The sequence below is a fragment of the Schistocerca americana genome, chromosome 1 (assembly GCF_021461395.2).
Source record: "Schistocerca americana isolate TAMUIC-IGC-003095 chromosome 1, iqSchAmer2.1, whole genome shotgun sequence".
NCBI classification, from domain to species: domain Eukaryota; kingdom Metazoa; phylum Arthropoda; class Insecta; order Orthoptera; family Acrididae; genus Schistocerca; species Schistocerca americana.
The window spans coordinates 1076356154-1076376560 of NC_060119.1; the positions used below are offsets into that span (position 1 = coordinate 1076356154).

General features: G+C 42.5%; 1 protein-coding gene across 1 annotated transcript in view; it reads left to right on the forward strand.

The window, feature by feature from the left end:
- The window catches only part of LOC124596422 (DC-STAMP domain-containing protein 2), a gene marked incomplete at its 5' end in the record, with an annotated part of 246176 nt that overhangs the window by 213666 nt on the left and 12103 nt on the right, over positions 1 to 20407 (forward strand). The window contains one exon of the mRNA XM_047135557.1: positions 9519 to 9762. Coding sequence (XP_046991513.1) covers positions 9519 to 9762 — 244 coding nt within the window. The remainder of the gene's footprint in view (positions 1 to 9518; positions 9763 to 20407) is intronic.

The following is a 20407-nucleotide window of genomic DNA, read 5'->3' on the forward strand; positions in this document are numbered from 1 at the left end:
CCTGACAACACCTCTCTCACAGGCTTGGATGTCCTGTTGGCCGCAGAGGACAATGGTGATGTCCTGTATGAAGGCGTTGGCTCGCCAGCATGTGTATTGGCCTGGCATCGATGGCGACATTGAACACTTGGTCCGTGGATACACAGTGTTGCGCATCAGCAGGCCAGCTGTTCGCAATCATTTGCACCCTGGCCCATGCCTTGCCAGCCCTGGGACCACATTCATCTCAATTTTGCAGGCCTATTCTTGGGATCAATGTGGTTTCTCATTGTGGATGCATGCTCTAGACACCCGTACGTGATGCGCGTGGTGTCCGCCACAACTGATGCCACACTCAAGGCCTTGACTCAGATTCTTGCTGCTCAGATTCTTGCTGTCTCCAATTATGGCCCCCAATTCATGGCAGCCTTCTTCCATGTATTCTGTGAGGCCAACTGTATCAAACACATCCGCACCCCTCCATTCCATTCGTCCTCCAATGGTACAGCAGAACGACTGATCAGGACATTTAAATAACAGCTGACAAAAGTGGTCAAATCCTCTGCCACCACATTGGCCTTCGCCTTATTCCTGAGCACTTATCGCACCACACCGATTGATGGTCATAGTTTAGCTGAACACCTCCATGGGTGGCACCCACAGACCCTGCTCCAACTGCTGACGCTATCACCTTCTGAGCCCCACTTCCGACCCTCTCATTGCTACACCCTGGGCACTAGAGATTAGCAAAGTCGTTCACCCTTGGGAACTATTTCACTGGTGATCGCTCTTTTCTGGGAACTATTCATTTTTACTCGTTCAACATTCATTGTGCTTGGTATATGCTTCTTATGAAAAATTGAACATTAGTAGCATAGGTGACTGAAGATAGAAGGTGCCAAGAGGGAGCAATTGCCTCCCCCCTGGAGTATAGATTCTTTATTCATAACACAATTCTCACACACTTGTAATTTTCGTGATTCTGCAAAACATCTCGTTTAGCCAACTGTAGCGTTATGTGACTGATCGCAGTGAGATAATATAAGGTGGCACATGAAAAACCAGCCCCAAGTACAGACTGCTTGCCAGTTACACACAATTTGTTGACCGCTACGAGCAGAATAGATAAAAATGTAATAATTAGGTAGTGAAGAAATAACAGATAAGCTAACACAAACAACTTCAAAACAATAGATGAAAATTGGTGTGCGACAATGAGCAGTCTAGTACTCAGGGCCAATTTTTTGTGCACCACCCTGTACCACTGAAATAATATTGTAGAAGTTAAAATATTCTCTTTACAAAATGTGACACCACACACTTGGTTACAAAGCACGAGCTTCATTCGTTTGTAAGTCGGTCTGTCTTCCATAACAATGAACATGTTCTTTTACCTTGGATAAAAAAAAGACAGAAAATGGCCACATGTGTATGCCACATCGATGTCCTGTGCATGTGTAATTACAAAAAATCTTGCCTTTTTACAAGTATTTCTACTGCTGTATATCGAAATGGTGAAGTAAGCTGATACGCCATTTTGTTACCTGAAAAGATGTATGTCTTACATACCACATAGTTTTTATGTAATTTATGTAATTATAAAATACATTTTAATTACTGGTTGTGGATGCTTAATAGAATATGAAAAGAACCAGAAGTTCAGATTTAAAAAAAGGTTTGAAACAGATCTAGAATGGGCTTGTGAAGTGATAAAACGAACAACAACAACAACTCGATACTGAACTAACTATGAGCAGTTGGCAGTGGAACTGCAATGAGTCACCACGCGAAAAAGGACGAGATTGGCCAAGCGAGACCGAGACTGAGACAGACAGGAACAGGACCGAGGCTGGAACGAGACCTGCTGACATGCCATTCGGGAATGAGACTGACCATTTCCCGTTCCTGGGAACTATAAGTAGAAAGCTGCGACCAAGACCGAGACAGACGGGAACAGGACTGGGGCTGGAACGAGACCAGCCGATGTGCCGTTGCGAGAAGAAGACTGACCGTTTCCTGTTCCCATGAACTAGAAGTAGAAAGCCACAACCAAAGTGAATTATGAAAGACTGTTCTTAGAATTCGTTCCTCGCTCATTCCGTTCATCTTGGTGAACCATTCCTTTGGACCTGTTAGTTAACGAACAACCCATCTCTCCTGGGCACAGCCGTGTGGGCCTGCTCTAATGGAGGCACTGTGTGACATCGGTACAGACACAAAAGGGGCTCAAGTGCTGCCACTATAACCAACTCTGGCCTCATAACCCTTCGTGTTACCTCACTTCACCCAAACCTCTGCCTCCTCCTGGTGTGCGCAAGGTCCTCGAGTCGGCCTCATACTGATGACTTATGGCTCCGTGCATGCATTACTGGCACTCCTTCCTGCATCCTCAAGGATTGGAGGTGCCATGCAATGCCCTGCCCTCCGGTGACGTTTTGATGGATTCCATGGACTGCCTTCCCAACCCACCTCTGGCAGTCAACGACACAGGACCTCCCTCCATTCTCTCCTTCCGCCCACCACAGCATCATCCAGGGCATTTACACCCCTACACATGGGTTTTGTGGAGGAAGGGTCTGGTGTCAGAGAGCGTGGAAGCTGAATGCATGCCTGAGAGTATGGATCTGGATACTCACAAGGGGTCTCTGTGCCTGTGCCTGTGCCGGGAGCCTCGTCGTGCAAATGCGCCACTCTGCATACCACGTTTAATCCCTGGGCCATTCGCATTTCCCACAGTCATGTATTTAGGCGACCACGCGCCTTTATCCTGGCAGTCTGGTACTCACTGTAGTTTGCATGTGCCTCTCGGCCATACTGTGTTGTGATATGTGCTGTCATTGTTTGGAGTGTTCCTGTGTTGTTGTTGTCTCGCTGTTTATCACCTCAGTTCTTGCTCGCTTGCATCTTGTCGTGTCCTGGTTGGCTGTTGTGTCTGTCATCCCTTACTAGTTCGTCTGCCCTGTCTGTTCATTGTTAGCAATACCTCCAGCGGCTCCCCCACCTGGTGGCTTTGTGTATCCATTCTCTACCATGCACCACTCACTGGTCGATTGTGGCTATAACAATGGCCATAAATGTTGATGCTGTGAGCAACAGTGACATCACAGCTGGCAGTTAGAGTATGTATATAAGGATGTACCAGCAACCCATCAACAGTCATTCACTTGACAATGGTTAGCAGGTGATTGGTCAAAAACACAAAGCATTTTAACCATGAGATGTGGCTGCAATCCCAAGACCATTTTATTCTACTTTCCACAATAATGTTTCTGTCTTCCACACCTGTTTCTGTCGTTTTTTTTCTGCTGTTTCAGTTATGAACATTAACAACAACTGTTCTTTCAGCTCTATATCAACTGATATTATTATATTTTCAGTTTTCTCGTCCATCAGAGCATCCTTTGCCTAGTAATCATCATGCACTTTTTAACATGACATACCATTATTCCCTGGTCTTCTGATATTACAGCAGCAATAGCAGTAGGTGCTATATTTTTAACTAACAAAATGAGGTGCTTGATATATTAAGGCTATATTTCTTATTCTTTGCAAGGTTCCAGATCAGTTTTTGGGATTTCATCTGCATCGTATGGCAGCAGGCAGAGAACAACAGATCCACTTCCTTGCAAAATTTTGTCTGTGGAATAAACTGTAGAATGTTGATGCTCCTTAAGGAATGCAAGTTCAGGTTTACATTGATCAGATTCCTATTGTACGTTATTACTGGCTGGTTGGAGCTCTACTTCAGTTTTTAGCAAAATTGAGGAAGGTGATTTATTTTTCTGCTCTCTAGATATGGAGCATTATCAAACAGACCCTTCTTCTAGATGATAATTGGAGAATAAGCTGGGACTCTATGTAATTATTTCTTAACTTTTGTTCTCTTCTTCTGAAAGATAGTCCAAAGTTCTATTTTTTGAGTTATACACAGAGAGTGTACGCGTAATGAAACTCACATGTACAGCAATTAAACACTGACCAGCATTTTTGTTTTCTAATGCTCCTTGCACAATTTTATCTTGGCAACATTTATTTATCGGCCATACTACACTAGACCTTTACCAAAATAAGTTAAAGCTGCCAGTGGTTTCTTTGAACAAAACTTGGTTTCATGCAAGCATGAAACCATGTGTTGTCTAAATTAATCACTGGCAGCTTTAATTCTGATCATTCATCTTTTTGGTAAAAATGTAATGGCCCTTTGCAACTACACTCCTGGAAATGGAAAAAAGAACACATTGACACCGGTGTGTCAGACCCACCATACTTGCTCCGGACACTGCGAGAGGGCTGTACAAGCAATGATCACACGCATGGCACAGCGGACACACCAGGAATCGCGGTGTTGGCCGTCGAATGGCGCTAGCTGTGCAGCATTTGTGCACCGCCGCCGTCAGTGTCAGCCAGTTTGCCGTGGCATACGGAGCTCCATCGCAGTCTTTAACACTGGTAGCATGCCGCGACAGCGTGGACGTGAACCGTATGTGCAGTTGACGGACTCTGAGCGAGGGCGTATAGTGGGCATGCGGGAGGCCGGGTGGACGTACCGCCGAATTGCTCAACACGTGGGGCGTGAGGTCTCCACAGTACATCGATGTTGTCGCCAGTGGTCGGCGGAAGGTGCACGTGCCCGTCGACCTGGGACCGGAGCGCAGCGACACACGGATGCACGCCAAGACCGTAGGATCCTACGCAGTGCCGTAGGGGACCGCACCGCCACTTCCCAGCAAATTAGGAACACTGTTGCTCCTGGGGTATCGGCGAGGACCATTCGCGACCGTCTCCATGAAGCTGGGCTACGGTCCCGCACACCGTTAGGCCGTCTTCCGCTCACGCCCCAACATCGTGCAGCCCGCCTCCAGTGGTGCCGCGACAGGCGTGAATGGAGGGACGAATGGAGACGTGTCGTCTTCAGCGATGAGAGTCGCTTCTGCCTTGGTGCCAATGATGGTCATATGCGTGTTTGGCGCCGTGCAGGTGAGCACCACAATCAGGACTGCATACGACTGAGGCACACAGGGCCAACACCCGGCACCATGGTGTGGGGAGCGATCTCCTACACTGGCCGTACACCACTGGTGATCGTCGAGGGGACACTGAATAGTGCACGGTACATCCAAACCGTCGTCGAACCCGTCGTTCTACCATTCCTAGACCGGCAAGGGAACTTGCTGTTCCAACAGGACAATGCACGTCCGCATGTATCCCGTGCCACCCAACGTGCTCTAGAAGGTGTAAGTCAACTACCCTGGCCAGCAAGATCTCCGGATCTGTCCCCCATTGAGCATGTTTGGGACTGGATGAAGCGTCGTCTCACGCGGTCTGCACATCCAGCACGAACGCTGGTCCAACTGAGGTGCCAGGTGGAAATGGCATGGCAAGCCGTTCCACAGGACTACATCCAGCATCTCTACGATCGTCTCCATGGGAGAATAGCAGCCTGCATTGCTGCGAAAGGTGGATATACACTGTACTAGTGCCGACATTGTGCATGCTCTGTTGCCTGTGTCTATGTGCCTGTGGTTCTGTCAGTGTGATCATGTGATGTATCTGACCCCAGGAATGTGTCAATAAAGTTTCCCCTTCCTGGGGCAATGAATTCACGGTGTTCTTATTTCAATTTCCAGGAGTGTATATGATCTCATTCAGACATGATGACTCATTTAGTCTGGCAACTTTCACAACCAATTCCAATACACAAAATAGTTTTTTCTCAGAGTTTCATTGCTAGCTTTAAAGTCTAATTTTGTACAGCAAAAGCGTGGGATTTGTATAAGTTGTGATTTCCCTGTATTGTTCATAATTAATATCACAGAAATTGATGCTGAATAACACACTACTGTCAACAGAATATTCCTTGTGTGTAGTTTGCTTCTTTTACTTTGGGATGGATACTTAAATCTCAGTACACTCAGCTTTACATCCCTCCTTCCATAATTTACATACTATTGATTTATTCAACTTCTGCTTTTGGTTATTGCCTTTTACTTGCATTTTCTGCCACATTTTTGTTGGCACTGTCATACCTTTCTCCTTCTTGTTATGAATAAATTTAATGACTTTAACAGCAAACTGTCATACCAGGATGTGACAACATCTTCTGTAACCACTTTCCGTGCTTGTACTGTGAGGTAACACCACTTTGAATTGGAATGTGACTGGAGTAGTAATCTAGACACACACGTATGAGCACACGCACCCGCTTGCACAGGCACCATTGTACATAGAGAAAGAAAACATTACCTGTTATATAGTTTTATTCTGTCCCTCAGAGTTAACAATGCCACATACCCTTACTTTCTGTGTGGAGAAATGAAGTAATAAACTCAAATAAATCTCAAAGAATACAAAATATGTGAATTTTAAATGTACCATTTGATGTGATGAACAGTGCCTTACGTATAGTATCTCATCTCATATAGAATTTCAGTGATAAATTCATTAATGTTCCATTACCGCTGATCAAACTACTTACGAAACAGAAAGCATTTTGAGAAATAAAATGAACATCTTGCTACAGTTACTCTTCATACTGTATTCACACCAATAGATCAGATATAGTTTTTGTTCCATAAAGCCACAGTGAGGAGCACTTCAAGGATGTGGAACATATCACAGAACAAGAATAATTAATAAGTAATGAGAGAGAGAGAAACAAGTGTTAATTCCCTTCCAAATACCCAAAGTGCAACAATCTTGGGTGTGGAATAAGTAAAAAATCTTAAACATATTTTCATTTTATAGGTAACAATACACTTGTCACAAAACATATAAATGTATACATGTACAGTATACTGCACGCGATAATACTTGCACTCTTGTAACCACAAGCAATCAAACAGAAAACAACACTTCACAATGCTGCCTATGGAGATGCACAGAACTCTGATTTTATTTAACAATCACATTATCTGACATTATTAATAATAGATACAGAAATCAGTTGTAATAAGAAATTCGTCATTCTAATAGAAAGGATACCCCAGCAATAAATCCCATATGCTCCTTATAAACTAAGCATTTGTAGTTAAACTTTTTATGGCTGTTGGCAAATTACTGAAAACATTTGTTCCTGAATAATGGATGCCTTTGTGGACCAAAGTAAGTGCCATTAAATCTTTATGAACACTATTCTTATTTCTAGTACTGATACCATGAACTGATCTGTTATTATGAAAATGAGATGTTTTAATTAAGGAACAAATACAGGGTGATTCAAAAAGAATACCACAACTTTAAAAATGTGTATTTAATGAAAGAAACATAATATAACCTTCTGTTATACATCATTACAAAGAGTATTTAAAAAGGTTTTTTTTCACTCAAAAACAAGTTCAGAGATGTTCAATATGGCCCCCTCCAGACACTCGAGCAATATCAACCCGATACTCCAACTCGTTCCACACTCTCTGTAGCATATCAGGCGTAACAGTTTGGATAGCTGCTGTTATTTCTCGTTTCAAATCATCAATGGTGGCTGGGAGAGGTGGCCGAAACATCATATCCTTAACATACCCCCATCAGAAAAAATCACAGGGGGTAAGATCAGGGCTTCTTGGAGGCCAGTGATAAAGTGCTCTGTCACGGGCTGCCTGGCGGCTGATCCATCACCTCGGGTAGTTGACGTTCAGGTAGTTACGGACAGATAAGTGCCAATGTGGTGGCACTCCATCCTGCTGAAATATGAATTGTTGTGCTTCTTGTTCGAGCTGAGGGAACAGCCAATTCTCTAACATCTCCAGATACTGTAGTCCAGTTACAGTAGCACCTTCGAAGAAAAAGGTACCAAAAACTTTATTGGCTGAAATGGCACAGAAAACGTTCACCTTAGGCGAGTCACGTTCATACTGAGTTGTTTCCCGCGGTTTCTCAGTGCCCCATATACAGACATTGTGATGGTTGACTTTCCCATTAGTGTGGAAAGTTGCTTCATCACTAAACACAATCTTTGAAACGAAAGAGTCATCTGTTTCCATTTGAGCAAGGTTAAAATCACAGAAATCGATTCTTTTAATCTTATCAGCTGCAGACAGTGCTTGAACCAATTTCAGACGATAAGGTTTCATAACTAACCTTTTTCGTAGGACTCTCCATACAGTTGATTGTGGAATTTGCAGCTCTCTGCTAGCTCTGCGAGTCGATTTTCCTAGGCTGTGAACAAATGCTTGCTGGATGCGTGCTACATTTTCATCACTCGTTCTCGGCCATCCAGAACTTTTCCCTTTGCACAAACACCCATTCTCTGTAAACTGTTTCTACCAACGTTTAATACACCACCTATGAGGAGGTTTAACACCATACTTCGTTCGAAATGCATGCTGAACAACTGTCGTCGATTCACTTCTGCCGTACTCAATAACACAAAAAGCTTTCTGTTGAGCGGTCGCCATCTTAGCATCAACTGACGCTGACGCCTAGTCAACAGCGCCTCAAGCGAACAAATGTACAACTAAATGAAACTTTATAGCTCCCTTAATTCGCCGACAGATAGTGCTTAGCTCTGCCTTTTGTCGTTGCAGAGTTTTAAATTCCTAAAGTTGTGGTATTCTTTTTGAATCACCCTGTATACTGGAAAGCATTAGTTAGTATACCCATTTCCTTGAACAGGCATTGGTGAATTTCATGCCGTCATTTGTTGGGGTCTGCTGCCATGATTTTTTTTCTGACATGTATCATCATTTGTTTCATTAGCAATCAAGTATCACTGACAGATGTTTGTAATCTATTTTATGTCCTTTGGCTGGTTTTACCGTCCATAACAGTTGCTGGTGTCATATCAGTACTGTTCTGTGTGGTGCATTACTTATTGTTATGCTGTCTTCACTCCTTCTGCAAGCAAGCATGAAACCTCAGAATTTAGAATGACAAAATGTTAAGGCAACAATTATGAAAAGAATAGACTACTACTCACCATAAAAATGGCATGTTGAGTTGCAGACAGGCACCACAAAAATACTGTTACTCACTTAGCTTTCAGCCAAAGCCTTCTGCAGAAAAGAAAGGGAAAATAGACACACATTCACATAAGCAGACACACCTCATGCGCACTTTAACCAGACTGCTAGCTGGCCAGTCTGACTAAAGTGGCCAGAGATAAAAGATCATGTTTGTATCAAGTATGACTGCTTGCAAGAAAGTGTGTGTGTATGTGGGTGGCTGTAAGTGTGTAACAGTCTTCTCATTGGCCCTGTCTGAAACTCAGCATGTTATCTTTACAGTGAGTAGCAGCAATCTATTACTAATATTCTAACCTGACTTTCCACTGTTTCAAAATATAAAGTCATTCAGACTGAGAGTAAACTGATCCATTTTACACTTAATGATTTGAAACATGCTAAATTTACGCTGGATATGTAAAATATTAAAGAAGTTCATGCAATTGTCAGGTAAACACACAGACATTTTGTTATATTTGAATTACATCTATCTCATAAATAACTCTGAAAATAAATATCCATCATGCTTGAATTCAAACAGAATAATGCAAAATTTAATCAAGTGTGTGCTATATACTAAAATAAATTTAATACTTTTTTCAGGGTTTATAGTACTGCTATGTCTTATTTTGGCAATAATTGAGCCATATGTATTACGTCTAAGGCAGTGGTTTATGGGCTACTATTATCCTCAAAGAGCACAACAGAGGGCTGTATGGCTTTACAACCGTATACTTAGATCAAGAGAAAATTTTCTTAAATTTGCTCGTAGACACCTAAGAAGAAAGTTTGGTAAGGGAAAAAGAGGAGGAGATGAGGAGTCATTTTTTACCCAGCTATGGCAGAGGTAAATAACACTTTTAAAATTAGAAGAATTTTTCTGTGTGTAACATAGCAAACATGTGCAATGTTTATAGTGTTCCAGATATTTTTGTTGGAGAGCAACGTGTATTTGTAACATTTTGCACACTAACATTGTTCAAATATTTTAACACTTAAGGCAGAAGGCTTTTGTTCTCAAATCCATCATATTTTCATTTGTTTATGTTTTCAAGTTTCCTATTGTTTATGTTTGCATTATTGTTTATGTTTGCATTATTGTTTATGTTTGCATCGGGAGACATTTATTTGTATTCGACAGACACAAATATTAATATAGAGCACAATAAATAAATTTTATATGTCATAATTGCTCCTGTAATGACTGCATTGTGCTACTATCTCTTATTCTAGTTATGCCAGGAAACACTCCAGTGTTTTGTGTAAATATATCAACAGAAAAGCTAGCACTACTCCTCATAGAGTCCATAAACAAAGTCTGTGAAATGTGAGGTCAATTGTATCAAGTTCCATGTGGAATTTCAATGAATATCCCCCAGGGAATACCAGAGCAAGGCTATGGGTGGTTTGTGCTGCATCTTTTTGGGTTCTATGTTGTGAGGAATGAAGCTCTCATAACACGCTGTAGGTGGTATTTTGGCAGTGACGTACTTTCTTGCTGTAGTGCATCCTGAAGTTGTGCAGCTTCTTTGGGCTGCTCTTCTGTATCACTATTTATCTCCATGGATACAGCACCCACCTCCAAATGACTGTATAAAGCTTGAAGTGTTGAATCTTGTTTTTCTGATGAGTTAGAGACTCGAGGGTTGTAGGGTGGAATCCATTTTGCCAAAATGTTTGTACTGAAGCTGATATCAGTGGTGTTGTATTTGAAGTTGAAGAGGCTAGCAAGACTTTTGATGGCCATCTGCAAATTGATGCCCATATTATCACAAATGTACAGGAATGGACACCTGACAGTCCTAGATATCCAGAATGAGATTTTCACTCTGTAGCGGAGTGTGTGCTGATATGAAACTTCATGGCAGATTAAAACTGTGTGCCCGACCGAGACTCGAACTTGGGACCTTTGCCTTTCATGGGCAAGTGCTCTACCATCTGAGCTACCGAAGCACGACTCACGCCCGGTACTCACAGCTTTACTTCTGCCAGTATCTCGTCTCCTATCTTCCAAACTTTACAGAAGCTCTCCTGCGAACCTTGCAGAACTAGCACTCCTGAAAGAAAGGATACAGCGGAGACATGGCTTAGCCACGGCCTGGGGGATGTTTCCAGAATGAGATTTTCACTCTGCAGTGGAGTGTGCGCTGATATGAAACTTCCTGGCAGATTAAAACTGTGTGCCTGACCTAGACTCGAACTCAGGACCTTTGCCTTTCGCGGGCAAGTGCTCTACCATCTGAGCTACCAAAGCACGACTCACGCCCGGTACTCACTGTGAGTACCAGGTGTGAGTCCTGCTTCGGTAGCTCAGATGGTAGAGCACTTGCCCGCGAAGGGCAAAGGTCCCGAGTTCGAGTCTCGGTCAGGCACACAGTTTTAATCTGCCAGGAAGTTTCATATCAGCGCACACTCCACTGCAGAGTGAAAATCTCATTCTGGAAACATCCCCCAGGCCGTGGCTAAGCCATGTCTCCGCTGTATCCTTACTTTCAGGAGTGCTAGTTCTGCAAGGTTCGCAGGAGAGCTTCTGTAAAGTTTGGAAGGTAGGAGACGAGATACTGGCAAAAGTAAAGCTGTGAGTACCGGGCGTGAGTCGTGCTTCGGTAGCTCAGATGGTAGAGCACTTGCCCGCGAAGGGCAAAGGTCCCGAGTTCGAGTCTCGGTCAGGCACACAGTTTTAATCTGCCAGGAAGTTTCAGTCCTAGATATGTTGCCATGGATGTAGTGGCAGCCTTAGACGTCTGCAAGGCTGCAAAGCCAGCTGGGTTAGAGCATGATATGGCAGTTACAGTGCACTGGCTCGTAGTGTTGGCAGTGGTGAAGTTCTAGGGCTCAACTGTAGTTCTGAAGGCAGTGACACTTGTTTTTGAGCCAGGAAAAGTAGCAAGATAACAGGGGAAATAGTTGATGTGGTAACTGAGCTCACAGCTAAGTCTCATGATGCCTCCACCATGATGACATTCCATCCTGTCTCCTGCTAAAAGTCGTGGCCAAATTTGTAGTGCCAAGTCAGAACTACATTGTGTAATGTGGATGTCAGTATGGCAGCAGGAGAGAGAGAAACATACATACTTGATGTTCATTCAGGATCTCTGTTGGACTCTTGCTGTTTGCCAGTGTATTTCCGTAAGTTAAGGTTGCATTATAATGTTGGATATTTGTGTTTTGAATTTTGAATTAATCTCCTGTCTACTCAGTTTCTTGGTGGATTGAACTGTGAGGAAATGAGGTGGCGATTGTATTTTGTTTACAGAAGCTTCAAAACTGGTGAGAGGCAAGTTTGGGTAAATTACTTGAGATGATTGTATGTGGGAACTTTCATATAATGCTTTAGTATTCACATTAATTTTAGACTTAATGTTATTGTTGTGGACTGCAGTCTGAAGACTGGTTTTATGCAGCACTCCACACTAGTCCAGTCCTGTACAAGTCTATTTTTCTGTGCATCACTACTGCAAACTACTTACGCTCAAAGCTGTTTACTGTAATAAGATTTTGTTCTCCTTCCATACCTTGCACAGTGCCACAGCACACATTCCTCCACCACCATATTAACTATTCCTACATCAACCTATTCCTTATTTTAGTTATGGCATGTACCAAATTTCTTTTCATGTCACTTCAGTTCAGTAACTCTTCATTAATTAGCTAACATATCCTTCTACTCTTCAATAATTTTCTGTGGTGCCACACTTTCTTCTTGTTTGAACTGTTTATCATCCACATTTCACTTCTGTACAATGCTTCACTTCAGACAAATATGTTCAGGAACAAATCCATAACATTTAAATTTGCTTTTGATGTTAACGAATTTATCTTTTTTAGAAATGTTCCTTGCCATTTCCAGTCAGCTTTCTGTATCCTCTCTAATTCTGCCACCATCTGGTATTTTGTTTCCCACATAGCAAAACCTCCTATTACATTCAGCATCTCCTTTTGTAATGTAATTCTCTCAGCAACACCTACTTTATTCGACTAAACCTCATAACTTTCATTGATGTTCATCTTATTACCTGTTTGCCTTACACTTTCATGAAGTTCTGCTAGGTGGTCCCAATATATGTAGGCCTCAAACTGCTTGATCAGCGGTCCATGAATGATTTGAGTTAGGACGCACCGGTATGTCTCCAGGCACAGTTTTGTTCAACAACCTGACAACAACTTTCGCATCCCGCAACTACCCTCCCGATCTGGTACAGAAGCAAATAACCAGAGCCACTTCCTCATCCCCTCAAACCCAGAATCCCCCACAGAAGAACCACAAAAGTGCCCCACTTGTGACAGGATACTTTCCGGGACTGGACCAGACTCTGAATGTGGCTCTCCAGGAGGGATACGACTTCCTCAAATCCTGCCCTGAAATGGGATCCATCCTTCATGAAATCCTCCCCACTCCACCAAGAGTGTCTTTCCGCCGTCCACCTAACCTTCGTAACCTGTTAGTTCATCCCTAAGAAATCCCCAAACCACCTTCCCTACCCTCTGGCTCCTATCCTTGTAACCGCCCCCGGTGCAAAACCTGTCCCATGCACCCTCCCACCACCACCTACTCCAGTCCTGTAACCCGGAAGGTGTACACGATCAAAGGCAGAGCCACGTGTGAAAGCACCCACGTGATTTACCAACTGACCTGCCTACACTGTGATGCATTCTATGTGGGAATGACCAGCAACAAACTGTCCATTCGCATGAATGGACACAGGCAGACAGTGTTTGTTGGTAATGAGGATCACCCTGTGGCTAAACATGCCTTGGTGCACAGCCAGCACATCTTGGCACAGTGTTACACCGTCCGGGTTATCTGGATACTTCCCACCAACACTAACCTATCCGAACTCTGGAGATGGGAACTTGCCCTTCAGTATATCCTCTCTTCTCGTTACCCACCAGGCCTCAATCTCCGCTAATTTCAAGTTGCCGCCACTCATACCTCACCTGTCTTTCAACAACTTCTTTGCCTCTACACTTCCGCCTCGACTGACATCTCTGCCCAAACTCTTTGTCTTTAAATATGTCTGCTTGTGTCTGTATGTGTGGATGGATATGTGTGTGTGTGCGAGTGTATACCTGTCCTTTTTTCCCCCCTAAGGTAAGTCTTTCCACTCCCGGGATTGGAATGACTCCTTACCCTCTCCCTTAAACCCACTTCCTTTCGTCTTTCCCTCTCCTTCCCTCTTTCCTGATGAGGCAACAGTTTGTTGCGAAAGCTTGAATTTTGTGTGTATGTTTGTGTTTGTTTGTGTGTCTATCGACCTGCCAGCGCTTTCGTTCGGTAAGTCACCTCATCTTTGTTTTTATATATAATTTTTCCCACGTGGAATGTTTCCCTCTCTCTCTCTCTCTCTCTCTCTCTCTCTCTATATATATATATATATATATATATATATATATATATATATATATATATATATATATATATATATATATATAAGTTGTCACTGATGTTCAGTACATAAAATCCTGCTGATCCTAGACCATCCATGCCAGTAGTTGAAAAGTTTGACCTACATATGGTAGACTTTGCAAGGGGATCTGCTGATGACTAACTTTTCTCCTTTGCACACAATTTATGCAGTTCTTCACATTTTGCTCTATATTTGTTTGTGGAGGTCTGCCACCAATGATCTAGTTTTCCATAACTCATCACACCATAGCTCACTATCCTTCATGTCCTGCCAGGATAAAATTGTGGGTGTGTCTCAACACTTCACGCCATAAATTCACTGGTATGACAATAACTCTTCAGTCTAAAAAGTTGTGAGACTAGGTTCACAAAAAATAGAGAAAAGTTAAGATGACGGTTTTCATGTTTAAGGTGTTCTGCATACTCTCCCACCACTTGAGTACAATGCACAGAATGTTCATAGAACTGTGTGAAACAATAATAAAAGTCCTTTGGGATGTTGTTCAACTCATGTATCACATTGACAATATTGTCAATTATGTCATCAAAGCATTGACACTTCATTTGAATTGCTGCAGTTTGTCATCTTTTGCTAGATTAATATTGATAACTTCAGGTCTCATCACCCATGAAGATTTTTTCCAGAGAAGTATTATCTGTGCTTTGCATTTCAATAAGTTGACGCAGGATCTACATGTCATTGTTTTTGTTCTGGAGTCAGGATGTGTGGAACAAACTTTGTACACACTACTCTCTTCTTCAAAACATTCTGGAGAATGTCTTGAACAATTGATTTAGAGACATTGCTCTTTCTGATTTGTGACACAACAATGTTGACACACTATGGCAATGACTAAGTTATGACTTGACGCACAAACTAAGGCATAGCTACTAGCATCACTTGGCAATATAAACTTCTTCTGGAATGTTGAAGAGCAAGGATGGAACTGAAGCTTATCTTTCAGGGGTATAAGAAAGCCACTAAATTGCATGTAATACATTGGTGTACAACATGCAGCAAATGTGAGCAAGTGTTTGTTTAATGTGCATGATCAGTTAACGTTTTGAAGCATTTTCCATACAAGTAGCAACAGAAGTACCTAATGCCACATATCTACTACTTAACAGTGCCTGTTCACAAGTGACTGGTCAAATGCACCTCTTTTGTTTACTGTTGTTAGTTCAAGGTTTCACCATAGTTACTGCACTGATGTCACTTATATGCCAGGGAAAAAAAAGTCTTGGAACTTTTTGAACAGATAGTGCATGTCACCTATCCTTTAGTCTGTTTATACAGTTTCCTGTTATGGGCACGGAACTGTGTTTGTGTCAGGGACAGTGTCCTGCACTTTTTGGTATTTGTTTGCTGAAATTCCAAATGCTCTGCTATGTACACTTTATGTGTCAAGCTGATTGCATTACCATGAGTTTTTCTGGGACAGTGTGTAACTTCAGTGTCAAATGCACTAAGATGTAATGTCCATTAGGTAAGGCAGATAGTTGGATTCTTCAGATCAATAAACCATTTTAATGTGCACAATCCGTTAATGTTTTGAAGTATTTTCCATACAAGTAGCAACAGAAGTACATTTCATTAAGATGTAATGTCCATTGGGTAAGGCAGATAGTTGGATCCTTCAGATCAATAAACCATTTTAATGTGGATGATCAGTTAACGTTTTGAAGCATTTTCCATACAAGTAGCAACAGAAGTACCTAATGCCACATACCAGGATTGGCATTGCTGTATAGTGGAATAGTTCCTCTCAGTCTTGGTTAATTGAATAGAAGCATAGGCTATAGGGCACACTGTTCCATCCACCTCTTGACTTGATGCACAATCTAAGGCATAGCTACTAGAATCACATGGCAATATAAACTTCTTCTGGAATGTTGAAGAGCAAGGATGGAACTGAAGCTTATGTTTCAGGGGTATAAGAAAGCCACTAAATTGCATGTAATACATTGGTGTACATCATGCAGCAAATGTGAGCATTATTCTTTCTTCCATAGTAAAAAACTCTCCACTTTCAACTACGTAAAGGAAAGTTGTGTACATTGAGAACAGGAACGTTTATTGGAAATGAAGAGGATAAGAAAATTTGTCTCCATGTAGATAACAACAGAATAATAATATTAAAAACTAAAACTACAGAGTTCAATAGTATCTCTTCTTAGGCATGTAATAAGCACGCATGTCAGAGTCCCAGCACAGGCGAGCATGTGAACTTCTTTGATGTAACTTGGCAATCACCTGATCATGCTGCGGGACATGTGATCTTCACTGTTGCCACATCAGCCTCCCCAGTAGAAGCAGAGTGTCGTCTCCTTCCATCAGCCCTGATGCCATTGAGAAATCTTGATGGAAAATTGAAGTGCCGGCCCGACTGTGTTTGGCATGGCAGCTGAGGCACCAGCAGTTCATCAGATGGTGGTTTGATCATAGAAGGAGGGAAAGGCAGTTGTCTGCTTGTAGAAGGTGTGGGTGTATCAAAAGAGTCAGCAAACACAAATGTGGGCTTGACGCTATTGTTGGAGACTGCGCTGCATTTGTACTGTAGCAGGATGTCCATTGTTTTATCAATATTGGTGAGAACATGATGAGGTCCTGTATATGGCAGTGTGAGAGGTGCTTCAGCCCCATCTTGTTGAAGCATGATGTGTGTGCTGTTTGTTAATTCTTTATGCACAAATGAGTAATCTGAACCATGTCATGGCACCAGTTAAGGTCGCATTTCAGCAATGTGTTCTCTGAGTCAAGTTATTAATTTGGGTTGACGTAAAAGGTCTGCCAACGATGCTCTTGACTGATCAATTTTCCCCAGTAGACAGAGTGTCTCTCCATAAACAATCTCTGCCAGTAAGGCATCCAGATCTGGCTTGTGTACTGTTTGTAGGCCAAGAAGTACGAGTGGTAAGGCCGTGGCCCGATTCGTATCATAGCATGTTAGCGCTGCTTTCAAGGAGCTGTGCCAGCACTCCACCGTCCCATTGCTGGCTGGGTGTTAGCTTGTGGTCAGATGGTGTGTAGCATCACATAATTTGCCTATCTGTGTGAAAAGTTCAGATTCAAACTGGAACCCTCTATCAATTGTTATATGTAGTGGACAACCAAATTTTCAATCCCATTGCGCCATAAATGCTGCTGCCAGTGTATCAGCAGAAGTACTGATTCAGGACAATGCATCAATCTATCAATAATTGTAATGGGTATCGCCATCCTTCTAACAGTGGCAGGAGTCCCACAACGTGTAGGTGAATGTGGGCAAATCTCTCAGTGATCTTCAGAAAGTTGCCAATGGGTGCATACACATGCCATATAATCTTGCTTTGTAGGAATGCTATGCAAGAGCGGGCCCACTGCCAACAACCATTTCGGATAGCTTGCCAAATGTAATGGGAGGCACTGAGTTTCACTGATGCTCTGATGCCTGGGTGGCAGGGGTTGTGTACGCCATGGAAAATTAACTTGCCCATAGTCCTGCTGTATGGGTGGTTTCTTCCAGTGAAAGTGTTGCAATAGGGTTGTGTGTTTGCTTCAGGTACGATGACCAGTTTCAGTTGTAGACCAGTCTGTGTATCATGCAGAAGGTTACAGAGCTCCTGATCCATCTGTTACACATCACATAAGTGTGAAAGGCTGACAGTCTCTGTGACCAGCCAACCTGAGACCAGCAGTCAGCCACCATGTTATTGAGGCCTGAGACGACATGTTGTATGTCAGTCGAGAGTTGCACTACATATTCCAGCTAGCTAAATTGCCATGGCGAACACTTGTTGTTGTTTAGCAGGAAGGCATATGTGAGTGGCTTGTGATCTGTGTACATGGTAAAGGTTCTTTTTTCCAGTTGGGTGCAGAAGTACTTTACTGCTGCATATGTGGCATGATCGTATGCTCTCCATCTTTGCTGCGCTGGTGTCAGTTTACATGAAAATAAGGCAAGGGGTTGTCATGTGTCACTGATACATTTCCGAAGTGCCACTCCAATTGCTATTTGACTGGCATCTATAACTAATGCCAGGGGCGCATTTGTGGTAGGGTGTGCATGGAGTGCAGCATCCGCAAGAGTCTTCTAGGTTGCCTCACATGCATCGATCATTGTTGGGGTCCACTGCAGTAATGCTTTGCCCTTCACCTTGGGACAGTCATGAGTGGTTCCTGCTCTTCAGTGGCATGTGGCAGATGGCATTAGTAAAAATTGAGCATGCCAAGGAATCTGCACAACTCTTTTGCTGTAGCTGGTCATTTGATGTTTAATAGGGCCTCGACTTTTTCTGATAGTGGGCACAAGCTTTATGATGAAATGCCATGTCCCAAGAAAGTCACCTCTGACTGATCAAATACAAACTTTGACATGTTTCGGACAATGCTGTAAGTAGCAAGACATTTGAAAACCTGAGTAAAGAGCCACTGGTGTAATTCTGGCATTTCTGAGAAGATGAGGACATCATCGAGGTAAGCAAAGCAATGTAGCAATCCTGTTAATACAGAATCGATGAATCTCTGCTAGGTTTGTGCTGTGTTCCTAAGACCAAAGGTCATAAACAGGCTCTCAAATAAACAGAAAGGTGTAATTATTGCCATCATGGGAATTTCTTTCTACCTGCTGCGAGGCCCTGAGGGGCCTGGTAAGTGTTGAGAACTGGTCGAGTAACTTGGTGAACTCACCTGCCACTGCTTGAACGAGCTTGACATTGCAGTTGACCATGCGACATCAATATCCGATTGCAAAAACCAAAAATCTCTCCAAATGCCATAGCTTCCCACACAGTAACAAAGTCCAGAACACCAAGAGACAAAACACACACAGTAGAAATAAAGCGTGAACTCAGAAATATATGGAATCAGGTGACAGAGACTGAATAAACTTACCCTTTCACACTTGAAGAAATCAAATCAGTGCTCAAGAGTATCACACCAGGGAAAGTGCCAGGATTTGATGACACCAGCCCCGAATTCCTAATAAACTGTAGTAAACAAGCAAAACTCTGCCTAGCCACATTCTTCACCGACATCATCCAGACTAGTAATCTACCCAGAGAGTTCAAACAAAAAAGATAATGGCCATCCTAAAACGATGGAAAGCAGCAAACTTATCTGAGAGCTACAGGCTTATTGCCTTATTATCAGTAACATACAAGTTACTTGAAAGTCTCACATACATCAGAATTTTCCAGAAAATATTTGATGTAATACCAATCAAACAGGCAGGCTTCAGACCAATACGAAGCAGTGCTGACCAAGTTCTCTATCTTACAACTTATATTGAAGCGGGATTTCAAAGAAAGCTTAAATCCTCTGCTGCATTTATTGATGTATCAGCCACCTAAACCACTGTCTGGTGAGTAGGCGTGATCCACAAATTACTTCATCTAAAGTCAACAGCTCATTTGCTAAATGACATACTGAATGACAGAACATTTCAGGTTATCACAGGGATCAATGTAAGTTCACCAAGAAAACTCAAGAATGGCCTGCCACAAGGATCGGTACTTGCACCAGTCCTATTCAACCTCTATATTGCTAACATGCCAGAGACGAGATCTAAAAAGCACAACTATGCTGGTGACTGGATACCTGCAACAAGATGTAACTCATTTGAAGAATCAGAGGAGGTCCTTACAGCTGACCTGGAGAAGTTGTGAGGGTACTACCAAAAATGGTGCTCCAAGCAAATGACAACAAAACAGCTGTTACATGCTTTCATCTGATTAACAAACTTGCCAAAAGGGAGCTTAGAATACAATTTGAGAACACAGGACTTACTCATAATAAAACATCAAAATATCTGGGTGTGATACTCAATATAAGTCTCACATTTAAAGAGCATATAACAAAAATAGCAGAGAAATTACAATCAAGCAACAATATTATACAAAACTGTGGAACAACATGGGGAGCATCAGCCTCTGTCCTACACTCATCCGCTCTGAACCTTGTCTTCTCAAGTGCTGAATACTGTGTGCCAATGTGGCTTAACAGTCCTCACACTTGCAAAATTGCAGCTCAACTCAATAACGCAATGAGAATGATTGCAGGAGTCATCAAATCTGCTCCTACATAATGGCTCCCAGTACTGAGTTA